Here is a 25931-nt window from a genome sequence, read left to right as displayed (position 1 = left end):
TTGGCGAAAAGTATATCAAAATTTAAAAAAAAATATCGATTACGTACTGTGTTTTGTTGCTCAGTTCACTAGTGTATTCCCCTAGTACCTTGATCAGTTCTGTGGTCATATGTTCATATATTACTTATGGGTTGTGGCGAGTGCTTTATAACATCTGGTGCACTGTTTTTAATCTGAAAATTTGGGCAGAAGCTGACGTAGTCTCCATTTGGGACAAGAGAAAAAACGTCTCAAGTAAACCGCTGCTAGCAGTGATAACATCGGTGGAGGACACACATGTTAGCCAACATCGATAAATAGAATGTTGAAGTTGATATTTGCTTGATGACGTCGTATTATACATTTTTCTTAATTAGTATGTCTTAGCTATTTCCTAAGAACAAAAAGAATTGTTGCCAAATATGTTAATAAATTGTTTCGAATGCATCTCTACCTACTTATTCAGGTTCATAATGGGGTCGGATCCCCTTGGCAAGATTGTGATAAGATTTTTCTGAGGGTAAATTATGTAGAAGTTATCACGTTTATCCCACCTTTCTTTTAATTCAATATTTCTTCATATGTTTCAAGCTTTGTCTCTTCATCCAAAGATATTTACTATCAGAAATTTCAAAGTGTTGTGGCGCTATCGCGGTTGTAATGTATCTAGTTCATCTTGAGTTTGTGTATGGAATTTTCATGTAACTGAAATCTTTAAATGAGTAACAAGTCTTTTTAACGCAATTGTATGTTATTTAGTCTCACTGTGGCGTGTGCAAAAACAGTAAACAGTCTGGGTGTTTACAATGAGATTGAGGTTATAGCAAGTAAACATGGAATTTCCAGACGATACAGTGTGAGTATGCCGGAACATTTACTAGTGAACTTTCGACAATAGCGTTAAAATATTGAAGGCCATTTTAAGAATTAGAGCCCAAGAAGCGAGAGATAATAAATTTCTTCTGGAGATCGGGGTTTGTTTGGTCAAGAAATTTCAAAAATATTTTGTCTGTCACCAAAGCCGGGACTAGTGTAGCAGGGGATACAACCCGTCGGCTTTGGACATTGACGTCACAAGTCGCCAATCGAGAAGCGATTCTTCTTAGTGTTGTAGCTCCCTTCAGTGGCTGATAAGTGTTTTTGGCTTTTTAAAAAAAAAAATCTCACGAGATAGAATAAACAGATCCACTTTATTAAGCAATCAGTAAAAAAACGAAACTGAAACATAACAGCAAAAGCGAAAATGGTAAACTGCTATCTGGCGACTTGTGACGTCATTGTCCAAAGCCGACGGGTTGTATCCCCTGCTACACTAGACCCCCAAAGCCACAGACAACCATCAGAGACCAGTCATATGTCTACTTGTTTCCATGTAGTAGTAATAGATTTAATGTCTATATCAGTGCAGTAATAATCAATGCTGAAAATTTTTATGATTGTGACTGAGGAATTTTATAGTTAACTTCATTGTATTAATAGCATTCTGAAGACTTTTTAGTGTGACTTCGTAGACTATAGTTATGATTCAAGGCTGAAAAACTGTGTATTGTACATCATTTTACTTGACATCTAAAGTAAGAGAATAATTTTGAACAGTTCTGGCATTTTGGAGGTAGTAATAATTTTGAAATACAGAAAAATTTAGTGTGGACTGAAAAAGAACATGGATTGGAATTATTATGGAGACACAGAAGCCCGTCTAAAGAGGGCAAGATTTTAAAATTATAATTTTATTTGTGTCACTGACTCTTCGATTTTGAAGACAAGTTATGCCCCCAGAACAAAATTTTACAGGAGATATACTAAACTCAGTATAATTGTAGATACATAGCTAATTACATAAAAGGTAAACCCAAATCATTAGTAGGCCTATATGTTGAGAACATCATCTGACAATGTTATCATTTGTGTCACATGTATAACTGAATGATTTGAATTATTATGCTTATTATGAATATTAGCCAGCCACACTTCTCTTTAAATGATTTTTATTTTATAAATTATTCACGATGAGCCCATTTTGGCATATTGCTCTTACCTGTAACATCGTTGCTGCCATGTCCTTTCTTGTTTAGGGTTATTAGTTTCTCTGGAAATACGGAAGCGTCCGATCCCACCCGTCTGCTTTGACCCATGACGTCACAAATATGGCGGAAACAAAAACTAACACACACACTTTCCACAAGAAGCCTAATGACACTAACGGGACAAGCGCGGGAAATGGGGTGTTTTGGGTGGGGGCAAACTAAATATAAACAAATTTAGACGCCTTGCGTAGCTACAACGTGTAAGTGAAGACAGCCATGCATGAATACCCACCCACCGCCCGAGGGGTCGTAACCCCAGCAACCCATAGAAGATAAAGATGCTTCAGTAGCTGATTTGTGTTTTTTGTCTTTTTTAAAAAAAATCTCACGGGATAGAACGAACAGATCAGAAAGATAAATACAATAAACTAAAACATAAATTCGAGGAAACAGATAATTAAAATAAGTAATAAGTGTTTTTAAATTTAAAAAAAATCTCACGAGATAGAACGAACAGATCAGAAAAGTAAATAGAATAAGATAAAACAGAACTGGAGACAGCCACACTCAAATCAAACTCTGCGCCGCCACGGGTCAAAGCCAACGCGTTGGATCGGACGCTTCTGTCGACCCGTTTCTCTTCAGATGTACACTGGAGATGCATATCTGATTTTAGTTGGTTTTTATGTACTCTATTTTTCTTGGCTGCTTGGATGTCATCCAGTATACATCTGAGGAGAAATTAATAATTCTACAAAAGACAGGACATGGCAGCAACAATGTTACATAAAGAGCACCTGATGGTGGCAGTATGCTGAAATGAGCTCATTGTGAATAATTTATAAAATAAAAACCATTTAAACATCAGTTTAGCTGACTGATATTCGTAATAATCATGTCATTAAAAGACATAGTTTGCACTGCAGACCCCAAAGATCAGAAGTTATATTCTCATGTAATTAAGTCCAGCAACTATTCAAAAAAATGATCAAGAAATTAAGAAATAAAATATTCACAGAACATTTTTATTCGTGGTCTAGTAATGGTAAGTTGTCACTGCAAATTAAAATTTTGAAATAGAAAAAAAAGTCGCAGAATTGCAGTGATTCTGATGGACGTCAGTTTCGTGATATTATTGGTACAGGCGAATGTGCTGATACACTATCTGCATCCTCGATAATGATATGTTGTTACAGCTATACTGCATTGGAATGTTGTTGTTGTTGTTGTTGTTGTTGTTGTTGTTGTTTTGTGGTGGTCTTCAGTCCTGAGACTGGTTTGATGCAGCTCTCCATGCTACTCTATCCTGTGCAAGCTTCTTCATCTCCCAGTACCTACTGCAGCCTACATCCTTCTGAATCTGCTTAGTGTATTCATCTTGTGGTCTCCCTCTACGATTTTTAGCCTCCACGCAGCCCTCCAATACTAAATTGGTGATCCCTCGATGTCTCAGAACATGTCCTACCAATCAATCCCTTCTTCTAGTCAAGTTGTGCCACAAGCTCCTCTTCTCCCCAATTCTAAACAATACCTCCTCATTAGTTATGTGATCTACCCATCTAATCTTCAGCATTCTTCTGTAACACCACATTTCGAAAGCTTCTATTCTCTTCTTGTCTAAACTATTTATTGTCCACGTTTCATTTCCATACATGGCTACGCTCCATACAAATACTTTCAGAAACGACTTCCTGACATCTAAATCTATACTCAATGTCAATAAATGTTTCTTCTTCAGAAACGCTTTCCTTGCCATTGCCAGTCTACATTTTATATCCTCTCTACTTCGACCATCATCAGTTATTTTGCTCCCCAAATAGCAAACCACCTTTACTACTTTAAGTGTCTCATTTCCTAGCGTAATACCCTCAGCATCACCCAACTTAATTCAGCTACATTCCATTATCCTCGTTTTGCTTTTGTTGATGTTCATCTTATATCCTCCTTTCAAGACACTATCCATTCCGTTCAACTGCTCTTCCAAGTCCTTTGCTGTCTCTGACAGAATTACAATGTCATCGGCGAACCTCAAAGTTTTTATTTCTTCTCCATGGACTTTAATACCTACTCCGAACATTTCTTTTGTTTCCTTTATTGCTTGCTCAATATACAGATTGAATAACATCGGGGATAGGCTACAACCCTGTCTCACTCCCTTCCTAACCGTTGCTTCCCTTTCATGCCCCTCGACTCTTATAACTGCCATCTGCTTTCTGTACAAATTGTAAATAGCCTTTCGCTCCCTGCATTTTACCCCTGCCACCTTCAGAATTTAAAAGAGAGTATTCCATTCAACATTTTCAAAAGCTTTCTCCAAGTCTACAAATGCTAGAAATGTAGTTTTGCCTTTCCTTAATCTTTCTTCTAAGATAAGTCGTAGGGTCAGTATTGCCTCACGTGTTCCAACGTTTCTACGGAATCCAAACTGATCTTCCCCGAGGTCGGCTTCAATCAGTTTTTCCATTCGTCTGTAAAGAATTCGCGTTAATATTTTGCAGCTGTGACTTATTAAACTGATAGTTCGGTAATTTTCACATCTGTCAACACCTGCTTTCTTTGGGATTGGAATTATTATATTCTTCTTGAAGTCTGAGGGTATTTCGCCTGTCTCATACATCTTGCTCACCAGATGGTATAGTTTTTTCATGGCTGGCTCTCCCAAGGCTGTCAGTAGTTCTAATGGAATGCTTTCTACTCCTGGGGCCTTGTTTCGACTCTGGTCTTTCAGTGCTCTGTCAAACTCTTTACGCAGTATCATATCTCACATTTCATCTTCATCTACCTCCTGTTCCATTTCCATAATATTGTCCTCAAGTACGTCACCCTTGTATAGACCCTCTTTACACTCCTTCCACCTTTCTGCTTTCCCTTCTTTGCTTAGAACTGGGTTTCCATCTGAGCTCATGATATTCATGCAAGTAGTTCCCTAAGGTCTCTTTAATTTTCCTGTAGGCAGTATCTATTTTACCCCTAGTGAGATAAGCCTCTACATCCTTACATTTGTCCTCTAGCCATCCCTGCTTAGCCATTTTGCACTTCCTGTCGATCTCATTTTTGAGACGTTTGTATTCCTTTTTGCCTGCTTCATTTTTGTATTTTCTCCTTGCATCAATTAAATTCAATTTTCTTCTGTTACCCAAGGATTTCTATTAGCCCTTGTGTTTTTACCTACTTGATCTTCTGCTGCCTTCACTACTTCATCCCTCAAAGCTACCCATTCTTCTTCTACTGTATTTCTTTCCCGCATTCCTGTCAATTGTTCCCTTATGCTCTCCCTGCAACTCTGTACAACCTATGGTTCTTTCAGTTTATCCAGGTCCCATCTCCTTAAATTCCCACCTTTTTGCAGTTTCTGCAGTTTTAATCCACAGTTCATAACCAATAGATTGTGATCAGAGTCCACATCTGCCCCTGGAAATGTCTTACAATTTAAAACCTGATTCCTAAATCTCTGTCTTACCATTATATAATCTATCTGATACCTTTTAGTATCTCCAGGGTTCTTCCATGTATACAACCTTCTTTCATGATTCTTGAACCAAGTGTTGGCTATGATTAAGTTATGCTCTGTGCAAAATTCTACCAGGTGGCTTCCTCTTACATTTCTTAGCCCCAATCCATATTCACCTACTGTGTTTCCTTCTCTCCCTTTTCCTACTGACGAATTCCAGTCACCCATGACTATTAAATTTTCATCTCCCTTCACTACCTGAATAATTTCTTTTATCTCATCATACATTTCATCAATCTCTTCATCATCTGCGGAGCTAGTTGGCATATAAACTTGTAGTACTGTGGTAGGCATGGGCTTCGTATCTATCTTGGCCACAATAATTCGTTCACTATGCTGTTTTCCTGCCTCGGGCATGGATGTGTGTGATGTCCTTAGGTTGGTTAGGTTTAAGTAGGTCTAAGTTCTAGGGGCCTGATGACCTCAGCAGTTAAGTCCCATAGTGCTCAGAGCCATTTGAACCACTATGCTGTTTGTAGTACCTTACCCGTACTCCTATTTTTTTATTCATTATTAAACCTACACCTGCATTACCCCTATTTGATTTTGTATTTATAACCCTGTATTCACCTGACCAAAAGTCTTGTTCCTCCTGCCACCGAACTTCACTAATTTCCACTATATCTAACTTTAACCTATCCATTTCCCTTTTTAAATTTTCCAACCTACGTGCCCGATTAAGGGATCTGACATTCCACGCTCCGATCCGTAGAATGCCAGTTTTCTTTCTCCTGATAATAACGTCCTCTTGAGTAGTCCCCGCCCGAAGATCCGAATGGGGGACTATTTTACCTCCGGAATATTTCACCCAAAAGGACGCCATCATCATTTAACCATACAGTAGACCTGCATGCCCTCAGGAAAAATTACGGCTGAAGTTTCCCCTTGCTTTCAGCCGTTGGACTATGAGACCTAATTTTAGATTAATTTATTTCGAATGTTTGATATGTGTGATGGACATTGGTTACCTGGTAAACTAAGAATTCTGTTTAACTAAGGCAGACTGTTTGTGTTGTTAGCAGGCAGGTGTAATTTTTGTATAAGACCACACAATTGATAATTGATGCAGAAATTTATTAAAATGAATTTTCTGGCTGAGACAGGCTCTACTGTTTGTCATAGTGCTGAAACAGTATGTATAGTATTACAAATTTGGATCAGGATGAACCAAGATTAGCTCATATGCCTGTTCACAAAGAATGCATGCTGTAGGCTGAGCAAGACCATCAGGGTATCAGTACAACAATATATGGAAACGGATAGATTGCTACTCAGTGCCGTAAAAATGACGTGTTGAGTTGCATACAAGCACAACAGAAAGTCTGTTTCACTGTTTTGGCTAAAGCTGTCTTCAGAAAAGGAAACACGCCCATATTCATTCACAGAAGCAAGCACACATCTCTGACAGCTCGGACAATGTGCAACTCTGCCATTTTTACTGTTGGTAGTAATTTATCCTTTTCCTTATGTTATTACTCCAACGTGGAGCTTCCATTGTTTGAGTACCAGTACATACACACATCAAAAAAAGTTTTGCATCACCCCAGTTCCCATAACTCCTGAAGATAGGCATTGACTGTGGATATTGTGTCACAGACACAGTCCCTTTGACTGTGCAGAGATGTCACTAAACCCGCCCAAAGTTGTAAACAACCATGTATGAGCAGCGTCCATGAGATGGAGGGGGTCCGATAGCCGATCTGTACCAGTCATTCCACCAGGAAGGAGGTACACGGCCCATGTTGTTGTAGTTCAACCATGCCTAGATGGTCAATACCGCGGTTTGATCACATCTGCATTGTTACTTTGTGCCAGGAAGGGCTCTCAAAAAGGCATGTCGGAGAAAACCAAAGAGATTTTGTTTGGACATGGACAGGAACTGTCGATGACATGCCTTGCTTGGACTGCCCAAGGGCTACTACTGCAGTGGATGACACTTCCCTATGGATTATGGCTCAAAGAAACCCTGACAGCAATGCAACCATGTTGAATAATGGTTTTTGTGCAGCCACAGGACATTGTGTTACAACTCAAACTGTGCGCAATAGGCTGCATGATGCACAACTTCACTCCCGACGTCTATGGCGAGGTCCATCTTTGCAACCATGACACCATGCAGTGCGGTACAGGTGGACCCAATAACATACCGAATGGACTGCTTAGGATTGGCATCACGTTCTCTTCACCGATGACTGTCGCATATGTCTTCAGACAATTGTTGGAGACTTGTTTGGAGGCAACCCAGTCAGGCTGAATGCCTTACACACACTGTCCAGCAAGGTTGAGGTTCCCTGCTGTTTTGGGGTGGCATTATGTGGGGGTCGAAGTATGCCACTGGTGGTCATGGAAGGCACCGTAACGGCTGTACAATACGTGAATGCCATCCTCCAACCGATAGTGCAACATTGGCAAGACATTCGTCTTCATATATGACAGTTCTTGTCCCCATCGTGCACATCTTGTGAATGACTTCCTTCAGGATAACAACATTGCTCGACTAGTGTGTTCAGCATGTTTTCCAGACATGAACCCTATCACATATGTCTGGGATAGAGTGAAAAGCGCTGTTTATGGGCGACGTGGCCCACCAGCCACTCTGAGGGATCTATGCTGAATCGCCATTGAGGAGTGGGACAATCCGGACCAACAGTGCCTTGATGAACTTGTGGATAGTATGCCATGACGAATACAGGAATGTGTCAATGCAAGAGGATGTGCTACTGGCTATTAGAGGTACCGGTGTGTACAGCAATTTGGACCACCACCTCTGAAGGTCTCACTATGTGGTGGCACAACATGTATTTTGCATTTTTCATGAGCAATAAAGAGGGTGGAAATGATGTTTATGTTGATCTCTATTCCAGTTTTCTGTACAGGTTCCGGAACTCCCGGAATTGAGATGATGCAGAACTTTTTTGTTGTGTGTATTATTTCATTGTACTATATGATACATTTTATAGTCTAGTTATCCATTCTTCATTGTCAATTCATGTATCCACGTCATCAATGTGTGCAGGGTCTTTGACTTACCAGTATGTGACCATGGGAGAAATTTTGTCACATGTTTGTTGTACTATCTGAGAAACAATTGACACTCTCAGTCTCATTGCATATGAGATGTTATTTGTTAGAGATGGAGTAGCAGACTTTCACAATCAATTTTTTGTGTATTGGTGAAAATTCTCTAGTTAAACTAATTCAGGCTACACACTAAAAGCAATTTATGATTAACAGATGGGCCACAGCTGTAACTAACTCCCTGGTAGGTCTGTAGCTTATATGCTCCTGGTGTGCTAGGCCTATTCTCTCATTATGTTGACCTGTAATCAGGATTGCTAGCACACTTTTAGTCCATGTTGCGCAATAGCACAATTTTCTGGGGCAACATAATTCAAGTTGAAAAAATTATTAATATATGTTTGTCTGCAGTAAGAGTAATATGTAATGTTGGTAACCAAAAATCTTATAGAAGTTTTTTCAGGAATTTAGGTTTCTTACACTTTTGTGTCAATACATATACTCACTATCGATTTTTATGGTTGATAATAAGAGTAACTTTAGGATGAACTGTGAAACTTGAAGTTACAATACTAGAAGTAAAAGTTATTTCTATAGAGATTACCTGTACGCATCTCTGGGTAGGAATGTAAATTATAGTTAACACTAATGTTGATTTGAAAAAGCTTTTTAATGTTTCCAGTTTATGAACAGCTGATTGCAGGAAGTGCAGTAATATCTTTGAATTTTTTATTTCTTGCTAATGTTCAGGTGCATAGATTAGCACTAGTCATAACTTGCTGGTAGTATTCTTTACAGAAATTGCCTGCAGTGGCTGCTTCTGCCTGTTATTATATAACTTGACTCATTCCAATCCCCTTAAGATCTTCTTCACGATGGGATTTGCAAAATGTATATGAATGAATTAATTAGGCTGCAGGTGCAGTCTGCAAGACCTTTGTGGTACTCCTCCCAGTTTTCCACAGGATGAGGGGAAGCATGTGGTTTGTGCATTATGGGGTTTCAACATATTTCAGTCACATTAGAGATGGGTTGGCTGGCATCTGTTATGACAGACAGATAGATAAGTCAAAGAGGACCAGGGGACTGATGACTTCAGATGTTAAGTCCCATAGTGCTCAGAGCCATTTGAACCATCAGAAAGGACCTACTCTACACTTTCCTCCAACATCAGTCTGTTGGATTATCATTTGCGGGGCCATCTAGAATATTTGGTGTATATTGTAGCCCTAGTAATTCATAATGCACAGACACTGCATCAGAGTATCATGGAAACTTGCAAAATCATTACACACAATCCAGGACTGGTTGAAAGTTCCCAACAGTCTATCCTATGATTGTGTGTGTGTGTGTGTGTGTGTGTGTGTGTGTTTAACTGAAGGAAATTTTGGAATTTGCTGTCAGTTTCTGGCTTGAGGACTTTGAATAAATTTTCTTTCATTAACAACAAAAGGAGATTTATGTATATATCATTATAGCCTTTTTTGTACTGTTAGTGTGAGGAATTACCCCAAAATTTGGAAAACTATTTTGGTCACACATTGAGTAATACTTTTGTTCACCCACAAAAATTCATATCTGATCATATTAATGAATTATTCAACTATTTCTGTCTTTCAAGTTAGTTAGTTTCATGTTCCATGGATCATTTTGCATAATCATAATGATGTGTAATGAGTCATTTTACTTTCACCCCCTCTCTCTCTCTCTCTCTCTCTCTCTCTCTCTCTCTCTGTGTGTGTGTGTGTGTGTGTGTGTGTGTGTGTGTGTGTGTGGGGGGGGGGGGGGGGTAATTCTTACCAATGGAATGGGAGGAGTTGTGAAGGAGAAACTTTCTCAGCTTATTTTCAAATTTTACTTTGCTTTCTGTCAGACTTATATCACTGGGTAAGAGATCAAAAATGTATGTTGCAACATTGTGCACCCCTTTTGTGTTAAATACAACCTTAATGTCTAGTAATGAATGTCATTTTCCCTTCTGATATTATAATCATGTACATCATAGTTCATTTTAAACTTTAGTGGATTGCTTACAACAAACTTCATGAGGTAATAAATATACTGTGAAGCATTAGTCAGAATGCCTAACTCCTTAAACAAATATCTACAAGATGGTTTTGGGTGAGCACCAGATATTATTTTTGCAGCATGTTTTTGAGCAGTGAAGACTTTCTTCCTTAAAGTTGGATTACTCCCAGACCATTATTCCAAAGATGTTGTCAAATAAAAGTATGAAAAATATGTCACTCTACATACAAATTTCTCTACCTTCAAGATTTGCAATGATTCTGAGTGAAAAAGTAACTGAACTAAGTTGTTCTAGTAGTTCCATTATGTACTTTTTCAAGTTTAAATTCTCATCAGTACAGATACCTAATAATGTTGAAGTTCCCATGGTTTTTATTATTTTCTCACCATGTGTTACACTTCTCATTGCTTTATTACTCTTTGATGTGCAGAACTGTTTATGTCGTGTATTTTTAAAATTGAGGGTGAGACTGTTCACAGAAACCAGTTACTGATTCTTTTAAGAACATTGTTTACCATTTCTTCTGTTTCCGTATGTATGCTAGTATTGATTCCAATACTAGTGTCATCTGCAAAAAGAACTAATTCTGCTTGTTGTATACTAGACAGAAAATCATTTATATATATTCGAAGAACAGTAGTGGACCTAAGGCTGAACCTTGGGGAACCCCATATGTGATTTCTCCACAGTCAGTATTCCATCACCGGACCATATTGGTTGAATTATTAAGTACAACTTTCTGCATTCTTTTAGTTAGATTGGTTGGTTGTACCACCAATCTCATAAAATTTCTATTTATTAGGGCAGTACTGTGATTCACTCAAATAGATAGCAGAGAATAGCAGCTAGAGCCATTTTATTATTTAATGCTTGAAATTTGGTGAGTGAAAATGTAAATGGTGTTCTCAGTAGAACAATGCTTCTGAAACCCAAACTGTTATTTGCTGAGGATATTATTATGCCAAGATGGGATACTGTTCTAGATTATATCGCTTTCTCAAAAATTGTGGACAATGTTGTCATAAGTGAAACCAGTTTGTAGCTATTGACATCTCTCGTATCATCTCTCTTAAGCAGGGTTTTTACAACAGTATACTTCAATCTCTCAGGAAAAATGCCTTGAGTTGATGATGTATTACATATTTAAGACAGGACGGGGTTTTACATGGAGCAATTATTAGTACTCTATTGGAAACACCATCAAAACCAGCTGAGTTTTTATTTTTGAGAGAATGTGTAATTTTCTTATTTTCAGAAGGAGAAGTTGGTCATATATTCATATGATTGAATCTTATGAGAACTACTTTGTCAATATATTGCTGTGATTATTCTCTTGAACTTTTTGTCCCTGCACTTTAAACCATAATTAAGAAATGATAATTAAATATATTTGCTATCTGTGACTCATCATTTACAGCCCATCCCTTTAGTTCCGTAGTGATGTTCTGTGGTTGGTTGTCCTGTCTCTCATTTTACTACATTTCATATAGCCTCAAGTCTGTTGTTGGAATTCCTGATTTCCAACATGTTCCTTGATTTGTTAACATTTTTTCTGAGTAATTTTGAGTACTTTTTGTGGTGAGCAAGTACTGCACAATCTCTCTTTGTTCTTGCCATCAGATCCATTTCCCTTTTCCTTTCACAAGATACCTTAATCACTCTAGTGATCCATGGTTTTTTACATGGCTGTTTAATGTCTTTTCTGAACAGTTTTTGCAGAAAGCTATTTTCAGATAATGACATGAATTTATCATGAAATAGATTATATTTTGTGTTAGTGTTTGGTTCATTATAAATTTCATCCCAGGTCAGTTCTTAAAAACATTTGTCCTAACACCATTAATTAAACGTATTCCCACTTAGGAAATTTATCGTAACTAACTGTGCATCATGATCAGAGAGCATTTTTTACTGGGTTAACAGTTATTTTCTTCCTTTGAGCTTACCTAAAGTTGAACTGAGGTGTGTTGAAAGCTTGAATTACTAAATAGTTTGTGAAAATCACAAGCCAGGCCAGCATATGTCATGATGCAATTCATAAGCCTCCTTAACTCACGCTTAAAACAGAGTGACTATTTAACAGCCTGGGATTGGACCAACTCATTATACCCTATGACAAGTTGAATAGCCTTGCCAGTGTTTTGTGATTATATCTGTGTATGCTAAGTGGCAGATGTTGACCAGGTATACTAGTACCATGTTTATTCATGCTAGTAATAAAGGAGAGACGTGTCCAGATAATTGCCACTTGTCTTTGCACACTGGGTGTTGGACCTGTCATTTTCTGGAGCTTGCTGGTGGTCTTGTGCAGTGAAGGACAGAACTATTTTGACACTGTTATCGCCAGTCTTCATTGCAGAATAGCCCTGTGCCAAAGTAAACAGCATAATTTGCTGCAAACCATATATGACTAGAAGACAGATGTAAAATACGTAGTTTTTGCAAAAGCCAACTACTTCCAATCATGTTCACCTGTGGAATGCCAAAAAGAACTTCACCTGTGACCAGGAGAATCACAATCATTTCCTGAAACTCTACAACCAATACATGCTTTATGTTCCAGATTCCAGGAGGGACAAGTGCCACCTCTTTCAGTCCTTCCCCTGTGATCCTTCCCTTCCTGCTGCAGACAGATACATCAACATGCATACAGCCGCTTGTGCCATGGTTACTCACTCTCATTCCTGTTCCTGCACAAATGGATAGAGAGAAAGATTACTGCCTTTATGCTTCCATATAAGCCATGATTTCTCCAGTGTTGTGTTCATGGCCCTTACAGGAGATGTATGTTGGTGGCAGTAGGATTGTTGCAATCTGTAGCAAATGCCAGTTCTCTGAACTTTCTCAGTAATGCTTCATGAAGAGAATGTCCTCTTGCCCCTAGGGATTCCAATTTGGGTTCATAGAGCATTTACATGATACTTGCGTGTTGATTGAATCTACTGGAAACAAATCTAGCATTATGCCTCTGAATTACTTTGATGCCTTCCTTTAAGGTGACCTGCTGGTACTCCCACACACTTGAGCAGTACTCAGAGTTGATCATACTAGTGTTCTGTAAGGTGGCTTTTGTATAGATGGACTACAATTTCCTAGAATTCTCCCAAAAAACCAAAGCTGACCATCTACCTTCCCTACAACTGAACTTGTGTGCTCATTCCATTTCATTTCATTTCACAGAGTTACATCTAGGTATTTAACCTGTGCAATAGTGTCAAGCAGCACACTTCTGATACTGTACTTGAACATTACAAGATTGTTTTCTCTAGTCATCTTCGTTAACATACATTTATTTTTCTATTTAGACCAAGCTGCCATTGATCACATCATTTGGGAATTCTTACTTCTACAGTCATTCAAAGGTGACACTTTCCCATACACTATAGAGTCATTAACCAACTGTCATAGATTGCTGGTGGCTGTACCTGTTGGATTGTTTATGGCTGTAGAGAAAAAGAGCAGTTGTGTCACATTTCCCTGGGTCACTTCTGACATTGCCTTTGTCTCCAATGAACACTTACCATCCAGGACAATGAATTGGGTTCTAATAATTAAAAGTGTCTTCAAACCACACACATATGAGAGAACCTATTCCATGTGCGTGGATCTTTGTTAATAGTGTGAGTGTGGCACTGTGTCAAACATATTCCAGAAATCAAGGAATCTGCAATGTGCCTGTTGCCTGTCGGCCATGGTTCTTGGGATTTAGTGTGAGAAAAGGGCAAGCTGAGTTCTGTAAGCACGATGCTTCCTGAGTCCATGTTTATTGTTTGTAGAGTCTCTTTCCCGTCAAGGAAAATTATTATATTTGAGCATGAAATATTCTGAAGAATTTTCCAACAAACAAACGTTAAGGGTATCAGTCTGTGATTTTGTGAGTACCTATACATAAGGGATGCACCAGTCTTTTTATTTTTTATTTTATTTTTTATTTTATTTTTTATTTTTGCAAGCCTGAATGATAACTGTTGACTGGTAGACATTTGGAACTTAAACAAATAATAATAATAATATTAATAGTACAAGCAAGTATAAAATCTAAGTCTTGCATACATTTTTATTGCAGAAAGATAATTCTGCTAGCACAGTACTGAAAAATTGAACTTCATCTGTTAATTGTCACAGATACAGGTTACAGAGTACATAATATAGCAAATAGCAAATTATGTTTTCAAGAGAAGCAGTTTGTCATAAGACTGCCTGTCATAAGATGTGACTAAAAGGAGTCTCACACGTTTCGGCTTTTATGTGATGGTCCCCTGTAGAGTTTGCCTCCGTTTTTCAAAATTTTCTTGAAGAGCGAGCCAATTGGCGTAGGGCGCCTTACATGGTACATAGTGTCCATCATGTGCTGAGACCTCTCTCATCCTTCGTCGACGTGGATCTGCACTTCCGCTCATTCTCTATCTGTTGGGCTAGGTCACCCTCCTGGGTGCATTTTCCTCCATCCTCGGTGCAGTATCGCTTTCTGCTCTGTCGACGATAATGAACTTCTTAGCTCATTTGCGCGTGATTTCCAGCACGGTAGCCAGTCTGTTGTGGTGGGGCCGCCATGTACCTTGTTGGTTGTAGCCCTTTGACCACCCAGGGATCGCTTTGCTGATGCCTGCACCATTGACATATGCAAAGGAGTAGGTGCCCGTCACCCTGGGGCATCGGGACTCCTGGCAATGATCATCCTGCCAGGTGGCCTTTGCTGCGGCTGGGTGGCACCAGTGGGAAGGCCCCTGGTCGGAGTGGGTGGCATCAGAGCAGATGACATGCCATGAAGCGTAGTAAGTTATCTCTTGCTGTTGGTCAAAGACCAGCAGTCTCTGAGTGATCAAGGTCTAACTTCAATGCTAAGAAATATGAGCGCAAATCGTGCCCCCCCCCCCCCCCCCCCCCCCCCCGCCACACAATGGGGGGGAACGCCAGGCTAAGGATGGCAGCGAAACTTATTCACCCTGGTACCTTGTACATACGAGAGTTGACGGGGAATCTATCTTGTCAATGAAACTTTAGCTTTTTGTGGAGCATGTAGAGGACAAGTTTGGGGAGGAGGGCTTGTCCAAAATGCAGTCAGGATTGGTCTTGATCAAAACAGCATCCTCAGCCCAGTCACGGGCACTACTCACCTGTGACAAGCTGGGGGATGTTTCTGTTTCCATCACGCTCCATAAGAGCTTAAATATCGTCCAGGGTATCATATTTCACAGGGACCTTCAGTCTGGCGATGAGCTGCATGCCATTTTAGAGCGGCGAGGTGTCCATTTCATCTGGCATGTCCACTGGGGTACGAGGGATAATCAGGTTGCCACTGGTGCCTTCATCTTGGGCTCCGAGAGTGACACATTAGCCAAGAAGGTGAAGGTGATGGCCTACCACTGACGTAAAGCCATATATCCCTCCCCCGATATGGTGCTTTAAGCGCTGGAAGTTGGGCCATATGTCTTCCCGCTGTACTTCCAGCATCACCTGTTGGGATTGTGGACCTCCTTCACATCCCAATACTCCCTGTGCCCCGCCTCCCATATGTATCAACTGCGGAGAGCACCATTCATCTTGCTCACCAGACTGCAAGATTCTCCAAAAAGAAAGAAAAATAATGGAATGCAAGACCATGGAGCAACTGACCTACACTGAGGCTAAGAGAAAATATGAGAGGCTACATCCTGTGCATACGACATCAACCTATGCTGCCGCTATGACAATGGTTCTACCATCTTCTGTTGCCCTGCGTACAGTTCTCTCTCAGAGCTGTCAGACTCCACCTGCCCCCTTGATGGTGGGAGGCACTTCCCTCCCTGTTGCTACTGCACAACCTACTTCAGGTGCAACACCCTCCCGCCCCCCCCCCCCCCCCCCCAACCATCTGGGACGTCAGTCCACACTTCTCAGCCAGAGAAGCGTAAGTCTTCTTTGGCTCCTCTCGTCAGGAAAGGATCCTTTGGGTCACTCCCTTCCCTGGTTCCTACCAGTGGCAAAGCTGACACCCTCCAGTGGCTGAAGCAACTTCAGGTAGCTGGTTGTAGGGCTTCACGGCCCTCCTCAGTCCCTGAGACTGAATCACTGAAGCCCTCCCAGCCGGACAAATCTAATGAACAGCGAGAGAAACCTAAAAAGAAAAAGACCCCCAAGAACCAAGGCACTGTGGTGACACCCACACCACCACTACCTACAAGCTCTGTGTCTGAGGATGAGATGGAGATTCTGGTGTCTCCTGAGAACCTAGACCTCGCTGGGCTCTCAGACACAATGGATGTCGATCGTACAGTACTCATCTCGTGGCAGCAGGTGACCATGAGGCGTAGACTGCCTCATTGACTGTTTCCTGCCTTCCCAGTGTCACGATCACTTAATCTTCCAGTGGAATTTCAGTGGTTTTTTCCACCACCTGGCTGAACTATGGCAACTCTTAAGCTTTACACCTGCTTTCTGCATTGCTGGAGGATGTTTCTGTTTCCATCACGCTCCATAAGAGCTTAAATATCGTCCAGGGTATCATATTTCACAGGGACCTTCTTTTGCAGTCTGGCGATGAGCTGCATGCCATTTTAGAGCGGCGAGGTGTCCATTTCATCTGGCATGTCCACTGGGGTACGAGGGATAATCAGGTTGCCACTGGTGCCTTACTCTTGGGCTCCGAGGGTGACACATTACCCAAGAAGGTGAAGGTGGTGGTCTACTGCTGACGTAAAGCCGTATATCCCTCCCTCGATATGGTGCTTTAAGCGCTGGAAGTTCGGCCATATGTCTTCTTGCTGTACTTCCAGCATCGCCTGTCGGGATTGTGGACCTCCTTCACATCCCAATACTCCCTGTGCCCCGCCTCCCATCTGTATCGACTGCAGAGAGCACCAACCTACATAGGTAGGAATGATCATCAAAATAAAATAAGAGAAATCAGAGCTCGAACAGAAAGGTTTAGGTGTTCGTTTTTCCCGCGCGCTGTTCGGGAGTGGAATGGTAGAGAGATAGTATGATTGTGGTTTGATGAACCCTCTGCCAAGCACTTAAATGTGAATTGCAAAGTAATCATGTAGATGTAGAACCAGTGCTACCCTCACCATCTGTTGGTAGCGTCTATTCAGGAGGTCCATCTATGCCCTTGAATGGTCCCGTCGTTCAGTGGTGTTTGTGTGGACACCAGGACACGTCGGAATCCAAGGCAACGAACTTACCGACAGGCTGGCCAAACAGGCTACGCAGAACCCACTTCTGGAAATGGGCATCTCCGAAACTGACCTACCTTCTGTCTTATGCTGCAGGGTTTTATGGCTTTGGGTGACGGAATGGCATAACAGTACACACAACAAACTGTGTGTCATTAAGGAGACTACGAATGTGTGGAAGTCTTCCATGTGGTCCTCTCACAGGGAATCAGTTTTCCTCTGCTGGCTCCGCATTGGCCATACATAGCTAACACATGGTTACCTCCTTCATCGCGAGGACCCACCTCAGTGTTGCTGTGGCTCACAAATGACGGTCATCCACCTCTTGCTGGACTGCCCATTTTTAGCCGCTCTACAGTGAACTTTTAACTTTCCCAGAACCCTACCTTCGGTGTTGGGTAAAAATGCCTCAATAACAGTTTTAGTTTTACGTTTTATTCATGATGGTGGGTTTTATCTTTTGATCTAAGTTTCAGTGCATGTCCTTTGTCCCTCTGTGTCCTCCACCCTAGTGCTTTTAGGGTGGAGGTTTTAATGTGTTGCAGAGTGGCTGGCTTCTCCTTTTTATTCTCATGGTCAGCCAGCCATGGTAATCTGCTGATGTCTTCTACATGTTTCTTGTGTCTCTGTGGTTTTCTTGTCCAATTTTGTCCATTTTAGTGTTTGTTGCCCTTCTGTCATTCTTGTGTGTTGTTTATTGAATTGACCAGCAAGGTCAATGTCCATTGCTTTCAAAGACTTATACACAGGAACAATGTGCCACAAACGGTGATGATAACGTTGCCTAGGCATTGCAAAGGTATGTTAACACAAAGTGAACGTTGCAGGTTTTTGGCTTATGGCTAAGTCAAACTATGCTTTATTTTCATTGGGTGGGATATAACCTTGTTACAAATTTTGACCAAGACTAGTTTGTAGTGTATTAATTTTGCAGAACTTCATTGTATATACGTCAGCTACACTTTTTTTATCTATTATTCGGCAATCCATTTCAGTCTATATTGCACCATCTTGAGGCTGTCTGTATTACAAAGGAAATAACACCAATACACATGTACTCATATGGAAACAGCATTGTAATAGTACTTACATAACTTACCTCCATCATAGAAACATATCTTTACATTGTGACCAGTTCATGATGTCAAAATCTTACAAGTTTTTTCCCCACCAGCCCCAAAGATTTTGTTACAAGCAGCATTATAAATCTAACATTTCAACTGAATTCAAGAAATATTAATAAACATATTTTTTGGTGGTCAAATGTGACCTGTGCAAGAATAAGCCAATTCCAGCATGTGACATTACAGAAACTGCATGCAGATCAGAATAATTTGAAAAACATTAGTATGGTTCACACAAACCTACAGCAGTATCAACAAATGAACAAAGTAAAATGATGAAAGATAATCACTCAGCTGTGGATGATGATGGACAGTGATTAGACAACGTGTAATAAATCAGAAAACTGCCTTAATATAACACCAGAATGCACCATTCTTAATGGTGCGCTATTATTTTCAGATGAGTGGTTTTGTCTTTTTATTTTTGTTGGTTACTTCCATCCTACAATTTCTATGATCATAAGATGATGTTTCTTGTGATGTGTATCAATAAATTTTGTCTTTTGTTTGTTATAGGCCTTTATACTGCTCTCAATAATTTCCATATACAGCTAGGTAGTGAAGTCCTCATACATTTATGTGTGTGTTTATCATTGAAAGTGATTCATTCTTTTCTGTATTTGTAGACAATAGACAGTATACAAGTGACAAGTGCAATATTTCTGTTGCAGGTACTGCAAGTCATTATGGACCTTGTTATCTGGTTCTATTTATGACATCTCTAGTGATGCTGTTGATGATGAGCTTGATAAAGCCCAGCCTCTTTTAAAAAATGGGTTGAATTACTATAAGAGGGCAAAAGAACCATCTGATGATCTCCTAAAATCAAAACTTTCTGCTCCAGTCTTTAAGTTTGTTACCACATTAGGAAGTTTTCTGGTAAGACTTTTTTATGTATACAGCAAAAAACATTATGGCTGCATGTAGTACTTTATTAAGTCTAGTAGGCAAACTAGGGAGTTTTTTGTGCAAGCCTCTTCATCTCTATGTAACTACTGCACTCTACGTCCATTTAAACCACCTACACCTCATCCTCGCCTACTTCCTCTTCTCTTGCATAACATTGTCCTCCAGTTTGTTTTTCTTGTATAAAGCCTCAGTATATTCCTTCCACTGTCCAGGTTTCCCTCTTTGGTTAGTAAAGGTTTACCATCTCAACCATTGATACTCATGCAACTGCTTCTCTTTTCTCCAAAGATTTTCAATTTCTCTAAAGGTAATGTCTTTCATTCTCATGGTTATCTACATCTACATCGATACTCCGCAAGCCACCCAACGGTGTGTGGCGGAGGGCACTTTACGTGCCACTGTCATTACCTCCCTTTCCTGTTCCAGTCGCGTATGGTTCGCGGGAAGAACGACTGTCTGAATGCCTCCGTGCGCGCTCTAATCTCTCTAATTTTACATTCGTGATCTCCTCGGGAGGTATAAGTAGGGGGAAGCAATATATTCGATACCTCATCCAGAAACACACCCTCTCGAAACCTGGCGAGCAAGTTACACCGCGATGCAGAGCGCCTCTCTTGCAGAGTCTGCCACTTGAGTTTATTAAACATCTCCGTAACGCTATCACAGTTACCAAATAACCCGGTAACGAAACGCGCCGCTCTTCTTTGGATCTTCTCTATCTCTTCCGTCAACCCGACCTGGTACGGATCCCACACTGATGAACAATACTCAAGTATAGGTCGAACGAGTGTTTTGTAAGCCACCTCCTTTGTTGATGGACTACATTTTCTAAGCACTCTCCCAATGAATCTCAACCTGGTACCCGCCTTACCAACAATTAATTTTATATGATCATTCCACTTCAAATCGTTCCGCACGCATACTCCCAGATATTTTACAGACGTAACTGCTACCAGTGTTTGTTCCGCTATCATATAATCATACAATAAAGGATCCTTCTTTCTATGTATTCGCAATACATTACATTTGTCTATGTTAAGCGTGGTTCTAAAGCCATGCATTCGTCCACTAACCATTACTTCATAGCCATTTTTCAGTTTCTGTCAATCTCATATTTATATTCCTGTTCAGCTACTTCATTTTTGTATTTTCTCCTTTTGACAATTATATTCAGTATCTCCTGTTGTGTCCAGGGATTTCTACTGGATTGTGTCTTTTTATCTGCGAGATTCTCTGCCGCCTTGCCTATATCGTCTCTCGAAGCTACTCACTTGTCTTTTGTTGTATTCCTTCCATCATTTCAGTCCAACATTGCCTACTGCACCCTCTGATATTCTCACAATTCTCACTGTCAACTGGTTCCTTCAATTTGTCCAGGTCTTACCCCATAATTTCCTGTCTTTTGCAGTATCTTCAGTTTTTACCTGCAGTTCATATCTTACAAATTGTGTATAGAGTTCAAATCTGTCACCAGAAATGTCTTGTGGATTTAAAATGTGTTTCCAAAATATTTGTTTTGCCGTTTTGTAACCAATCTGAAATCTTTCAGTGCCTCCAGGTCTCTTCCATGTATACTTCCTTCTTTCATTACTCTTAGACCAATTGTGAGTGGTGATTAAATTATGATCTGTGCAGTATTTTAGCAGGCAGCTTCATCTTTCATTTCATTCCTGGATTCTATATTTTCCTACTATTTTTCTGTCTTTTCCTTTTCATACTACCAAATTCCAGTCACTCACTACAATTAACTTTTCATCTTCCTTGTTCTTGTGGTCTTCAGCCCAGAGTCTCCTTGCTACCCTATCCTTTGCAAGCCTCTTCATCCCTGAATAAGTACTCCAACCTACATCCTTCTGAATCTGCTTAATGTATTCGTCTCTTGGTCTCCCTCTAAGACTTCTATCCTCCATGCTGCCCTCCAATACTAAATTGGTGATCCCTTGATGTCTATCTTGACTTCAATAATGTGTATGCTATGCTGTTCGTAGTAACTTACCCATATTCCTTTTTACTTATTTATTATTAAGTCAACTCTTGCATTACTCCTATTTGATTTTGTGTCAATAACCCTGTACTAACCTGACTAGAAATGTGGTTCTTCATGCCGTCACACTTCACTAATTCCCACTATATCTAACTTCAACCTGTATATTTCCCTTTTTAAATTCTCTAACCTACCTACTGATAAAGGAATCTAATGCTCTGACCTTTACAAAAACATTTTTATTTTTACTGATGAATACACCATCCTAGGTAGTCATCACCCAAGAACTGAATGGGCTCTATTTTACCTCTGGAATATTTTACCCAAGAGAATGCCATTAGCTGTAGTTTCCTCTTGCTGTCAGTTGCCTGCAGTACCAGGACAGCAAGGCCATGTTGACTAATGATACAAGGCCCTATCAGTCAGTCATCCACAAAGTTTTGCATACAATTACTGAAAAAGGTAGCTGTTCTCCTTGGTAACCATGGGTTAATCTGGCTTCTCCACAGATACCCCTTCATTGTTACTGCACCTACAGTACAGCTATCTGTATCAGAGGCAACTAACACACCCCATCTTGGCAAGGTTCATGGCACATGGTTGGGGGACTATAGACTTAAACTGTATTCAATATAATCTAATCCCTATTGCTTTTATTACATTAAGAACAATGACAAAGGACCTAACAGTGTTCAGAAAGGATGGATTAGATACAGTTGATGGTGGTATGTTTGTTTCTGTTACGAGAATAGACTGAAAAGTAAGGCACACTTTCTTGTAGAACATGAAAAAAAACAATTAAGAGAAGACGGATGTCAATATTCAGCACTCTTTCTTTTTCTCCTGGGTCGTAATGAAGGACCCATGACTCAGTCCCCATCACAGTACTCAAAAGGAAGTTGCCTCCTTCATTACAGTAGCACTGCAAGAGTTGCTCACAGTATTCCCGTCAGCACTGCTTGGTTTCATCTGTGAGACACCATGGTACCCATCGTGCACAGATTTGACAGTATCCTAATTATTTAATAATAAAGCTGACACATTCCTTGGATATTCCAATATGGTTTGCGATTAGCTTTTGAGTGATTTGCTGCTCATTTGGAATAAAATCATCGATGAGTTTGCGATGTTCATCGCTTGTGACAAGGATTGGATGTCTGCCACATGTTTCATCAACAATTATGGCTTTTCTGGGCTCGCAACCATGAATTGTTATTATCCATCAATTTACTGTAGACCTATCAAGAGCATCATCACAAAAAACAGCCCTTAAATGATGACAAATCTCACTAGCAGTCGTCTGCAGCTCGTGGTCTAGTGGCTAGTGTTGCTGCCAGTGGATCACAGGGTCCCGGGTTCGAGTCCCGGCCGGGTTGTGGATTTTCTTTGCCCGGGGACTGGGTGTTTGTATTATCATCATCATCATCATCATCATCATCGTCGTCATTCATGACAATGGGTCCATTGGACTGTGTAAATAATTGAACTGTGTAAAAATTGGGACTTGATACGGGCACTGATGACCGTGCAGTTGAGCGCCCGACAAACCAAACATCATCTTCATCACTAGCAGTCACTTTTTCAACAGTTAAAAGTTCAATAACAGCATGCCGTTTAAGTCATGATAACATAGCACTAGAATCCATCACCATACTTCCACTACTCAATATACTGTGGATGAATGCAAGACATTCAAACTGTACATGCATATAGAGGGGGAAGCATTTCTCAAGGTCATTAAGTCATATTGTACAAACCTGTGCACTACGTTTCAGCCTATCCTTGTAGAAGTAGTTCATCTTGTAGTGAAAATATGATGTAATTGGATAGGTAAAAAATCTGCTCACCAAGTGGCAGCAGGAGAACACACATATAAAAGATATTAAAGTTTGCAAGCTTTCAGAGCCAGTGTCCTCCTTATGGCAGAAGGGGTGAAGGGGAAAGAAGAGGGGTGAAGGAAAAGGATTGGTTAGATTCGGGACAAGGGGTAGATTCGGAAAAGTTCCCCAGAATCCCAGTTCATGTCCGGTAAGTCTTCCCTGATCTGATGTTCTGGACGACTTTTGCTAACTCTACCCCTTTTCCTAAAATTCACCAGTCATTTCCTGTCACTCCTCTTCCTTCCCCTTCAACCCTTCTGGCAGGAGGAGGAGACGCTGGCTCTTAAAGCTTGTAAACTTCACGTGTGTTTTCCAGACACCACTTGGTGAGTAGATTTTTTTTATCAATCCAGTTACATTTAGTTAGTATGGGTAGAGGTAATTCTTGAGAACTGGAATAAATTGATAATTGATTCCTTATACTGATCCCATGACTCAGATTACACAGTTGCTGAAAGATTTGAAGAAAATTTGAGTATGATCTCAAATAGCTATCCTACTCATACAATTATAGTTGGTGGTGATTTCAATCTACATTTGATATGTTGACGAAAATACGTGTTGGGAACCAGGCGTAAAACATTGTTAAAGATTGTGCTAAATGCTTTCTCTGAAAATAATTTTGAACAATTAGTTCATGAGCCTACTCACAGTTTAAATGACTGCGAAAACCTCTTTGGCCTTATAGCAGAAACAATCCTGAGCAAATACAGGGTGAATTAAGAGAACAGGGACATACTTTGAGGGGTGATTGTGTTAGTGATTCTGAACAAAAAACTTCATATGGACATATGCCCTATTACAAATGGTTTCTGAGATAAACACATTTAATGTACATTGTTATTTATTTTCTGTATTATTCAAATGTTATCGTTCCTTACAACATACCACAGTAGTCTAGGGGAAGTTGAGGCCAACAATTTGCTATAGGGCATCTGTGGTCTGTCAAGTTGGAAAACTGCCTCAAATTGGCTTGAAAAAAGTACCTAAGCTACAGTGCATATACATCGTGTGAGATTTAAGTATTTTCACACTCTCTTCACATACACACACACACACACACACACACACACACATACACATAATTAGTCCTAGAGAAAAAAGTAATAAGGTCTGTTTTGTAGGATATTTACACTGTAGCTTAAATTTGTACTGTGACAATTTTTGTCTGGAGAGTATGGTTTTGAGTTATTCGAGAAAAATGTGCAAAAGTGATGTTAAATGTGTTCTGTCGTGGGAACCATTTAGAATGGGGCACATGTCTGTGTGAAGTTTTTTGTTCAGGATCACTAATTCTATCACCCCTCAAAACATATACCCTTCCTCCTGACTCAACCTGCAGGGAGTATTAGGGTGGATACAGGGACTATGACCACAAGGTCATTGTGGCCAGGGTGGATACCATAACACTCAAACCACCAAAAATAAACACAAAATATTTCCATAAAAAAAAGCAGATAAAAATTCACATGACCTTCCTGAGGGACAGTCTCCATTCCTTCCAAACCATCTATGTAATTGTAGACTAGATGTGGCTTAAATTCAAAGAAATAGTTAGAATTTGTACCAAAAAATTAACAAGAACTGATTCACCATGGTACACAAGAAAGGTCATAACACTTTTGCAGAAGCAATGAAAAACACATGCCAAATTTAAAAGAAGGCAAAACTCCCTAATTAGTGGAGTTTTATGGAAGGTCAGAATTTAGCTTAGATTTCAATCCAAGGTACTTTTAATGGTTTCCACAATGGAACTCACTCTCAAAATGTGGCAGGGAATCCAAAAAGATTCTAGTTGTAGGTAAAGTACACCAGTGGCAAGATAACTCCACTGTGCAATAATGATGGTAACGTTACTGATGGCAGTGCCGTTAAAGCAGGGTTACCAAATACATTTTTCTGAAATTCCTTCATCAAAGAAGGTGATGTGAATGTTCCAGAATTTGAATTAAAAACTGCTGCCAACACGAGTAACATAAAAATAGGTATCTTAGGTGTAGCGAAGCAGTGTAAATTACTTACTAAAAGCAAGTCTTCTGGTTCAGATTGTATGCCAATCAGATTCCTTTCAGAGTATGCTGAGCTCCATATTTAGCCATCATATACAACCACTCACTCAATGGAAGATCCATACGTGAAGACTGGAAAGTTGCACAGGCCACACCAACACTCGAGAAAGGGAATAGGCGTAATCCATTGAATTACTAACTCGTAACTCTGTTGTCCATCTGCAGTAGGATTTTGGAACCTGTACGGTGTTCAAAAGTAAAGAAATATTTGAAGAAAATAATCTGTTGACACACATTTAGCATGGAT

At 40.0% G+C, this 25931-nt stretch overlaps 1 protein-coding gene across 1 annotated transcript in view; it reads left to right on the top strand.

Annotated features, from left to right (window-relative positions):
* The first annotated feature begins 615 nt into the window (after positions 1–615).
* The window catches only part of LOC124787979 (nucleoporin Nup188), a 264531-nt gene continuing 239215 nt past the window's right edge, over positions 616–25931 (top strand). Inside the window, exons 1-2 of the mRNA XM_047254995.1 lie at positions 616–835; positions 19514–19721. Coding sequence (XP_047110951.1) covers positions 813–835; positions 19514–19721 — 231 coding nt within the window. The 5' untranslated portion in view covers positions 616–812. The remainder of the gene's footprint in view (positions 836–19513; positions 19722–25931) is intronic.

The sequence above is a fragment of the Schistocerca piceifrons genome, chromosome 3, assembly GCF_021461385.2.
Source record: "Schistocerca piceifrons isolate TAMUIC-IGC-003096 chromosome 3, iqSchPice1.1, whole genome shotgun sequence".
In the NCBI taxonomy this organism is placed as follows: domain Eukaryota; kingdom Metazoa; phylum Arthropoda; class Insecta; order Orthoptera; family Acrididae; genus Schistocerca; species Schistocerca piceifrons.
Note: the sequence above shows the minus strand (reverse complement) of the source record. Positions and strands in the feature narration are given on the sequence as shown.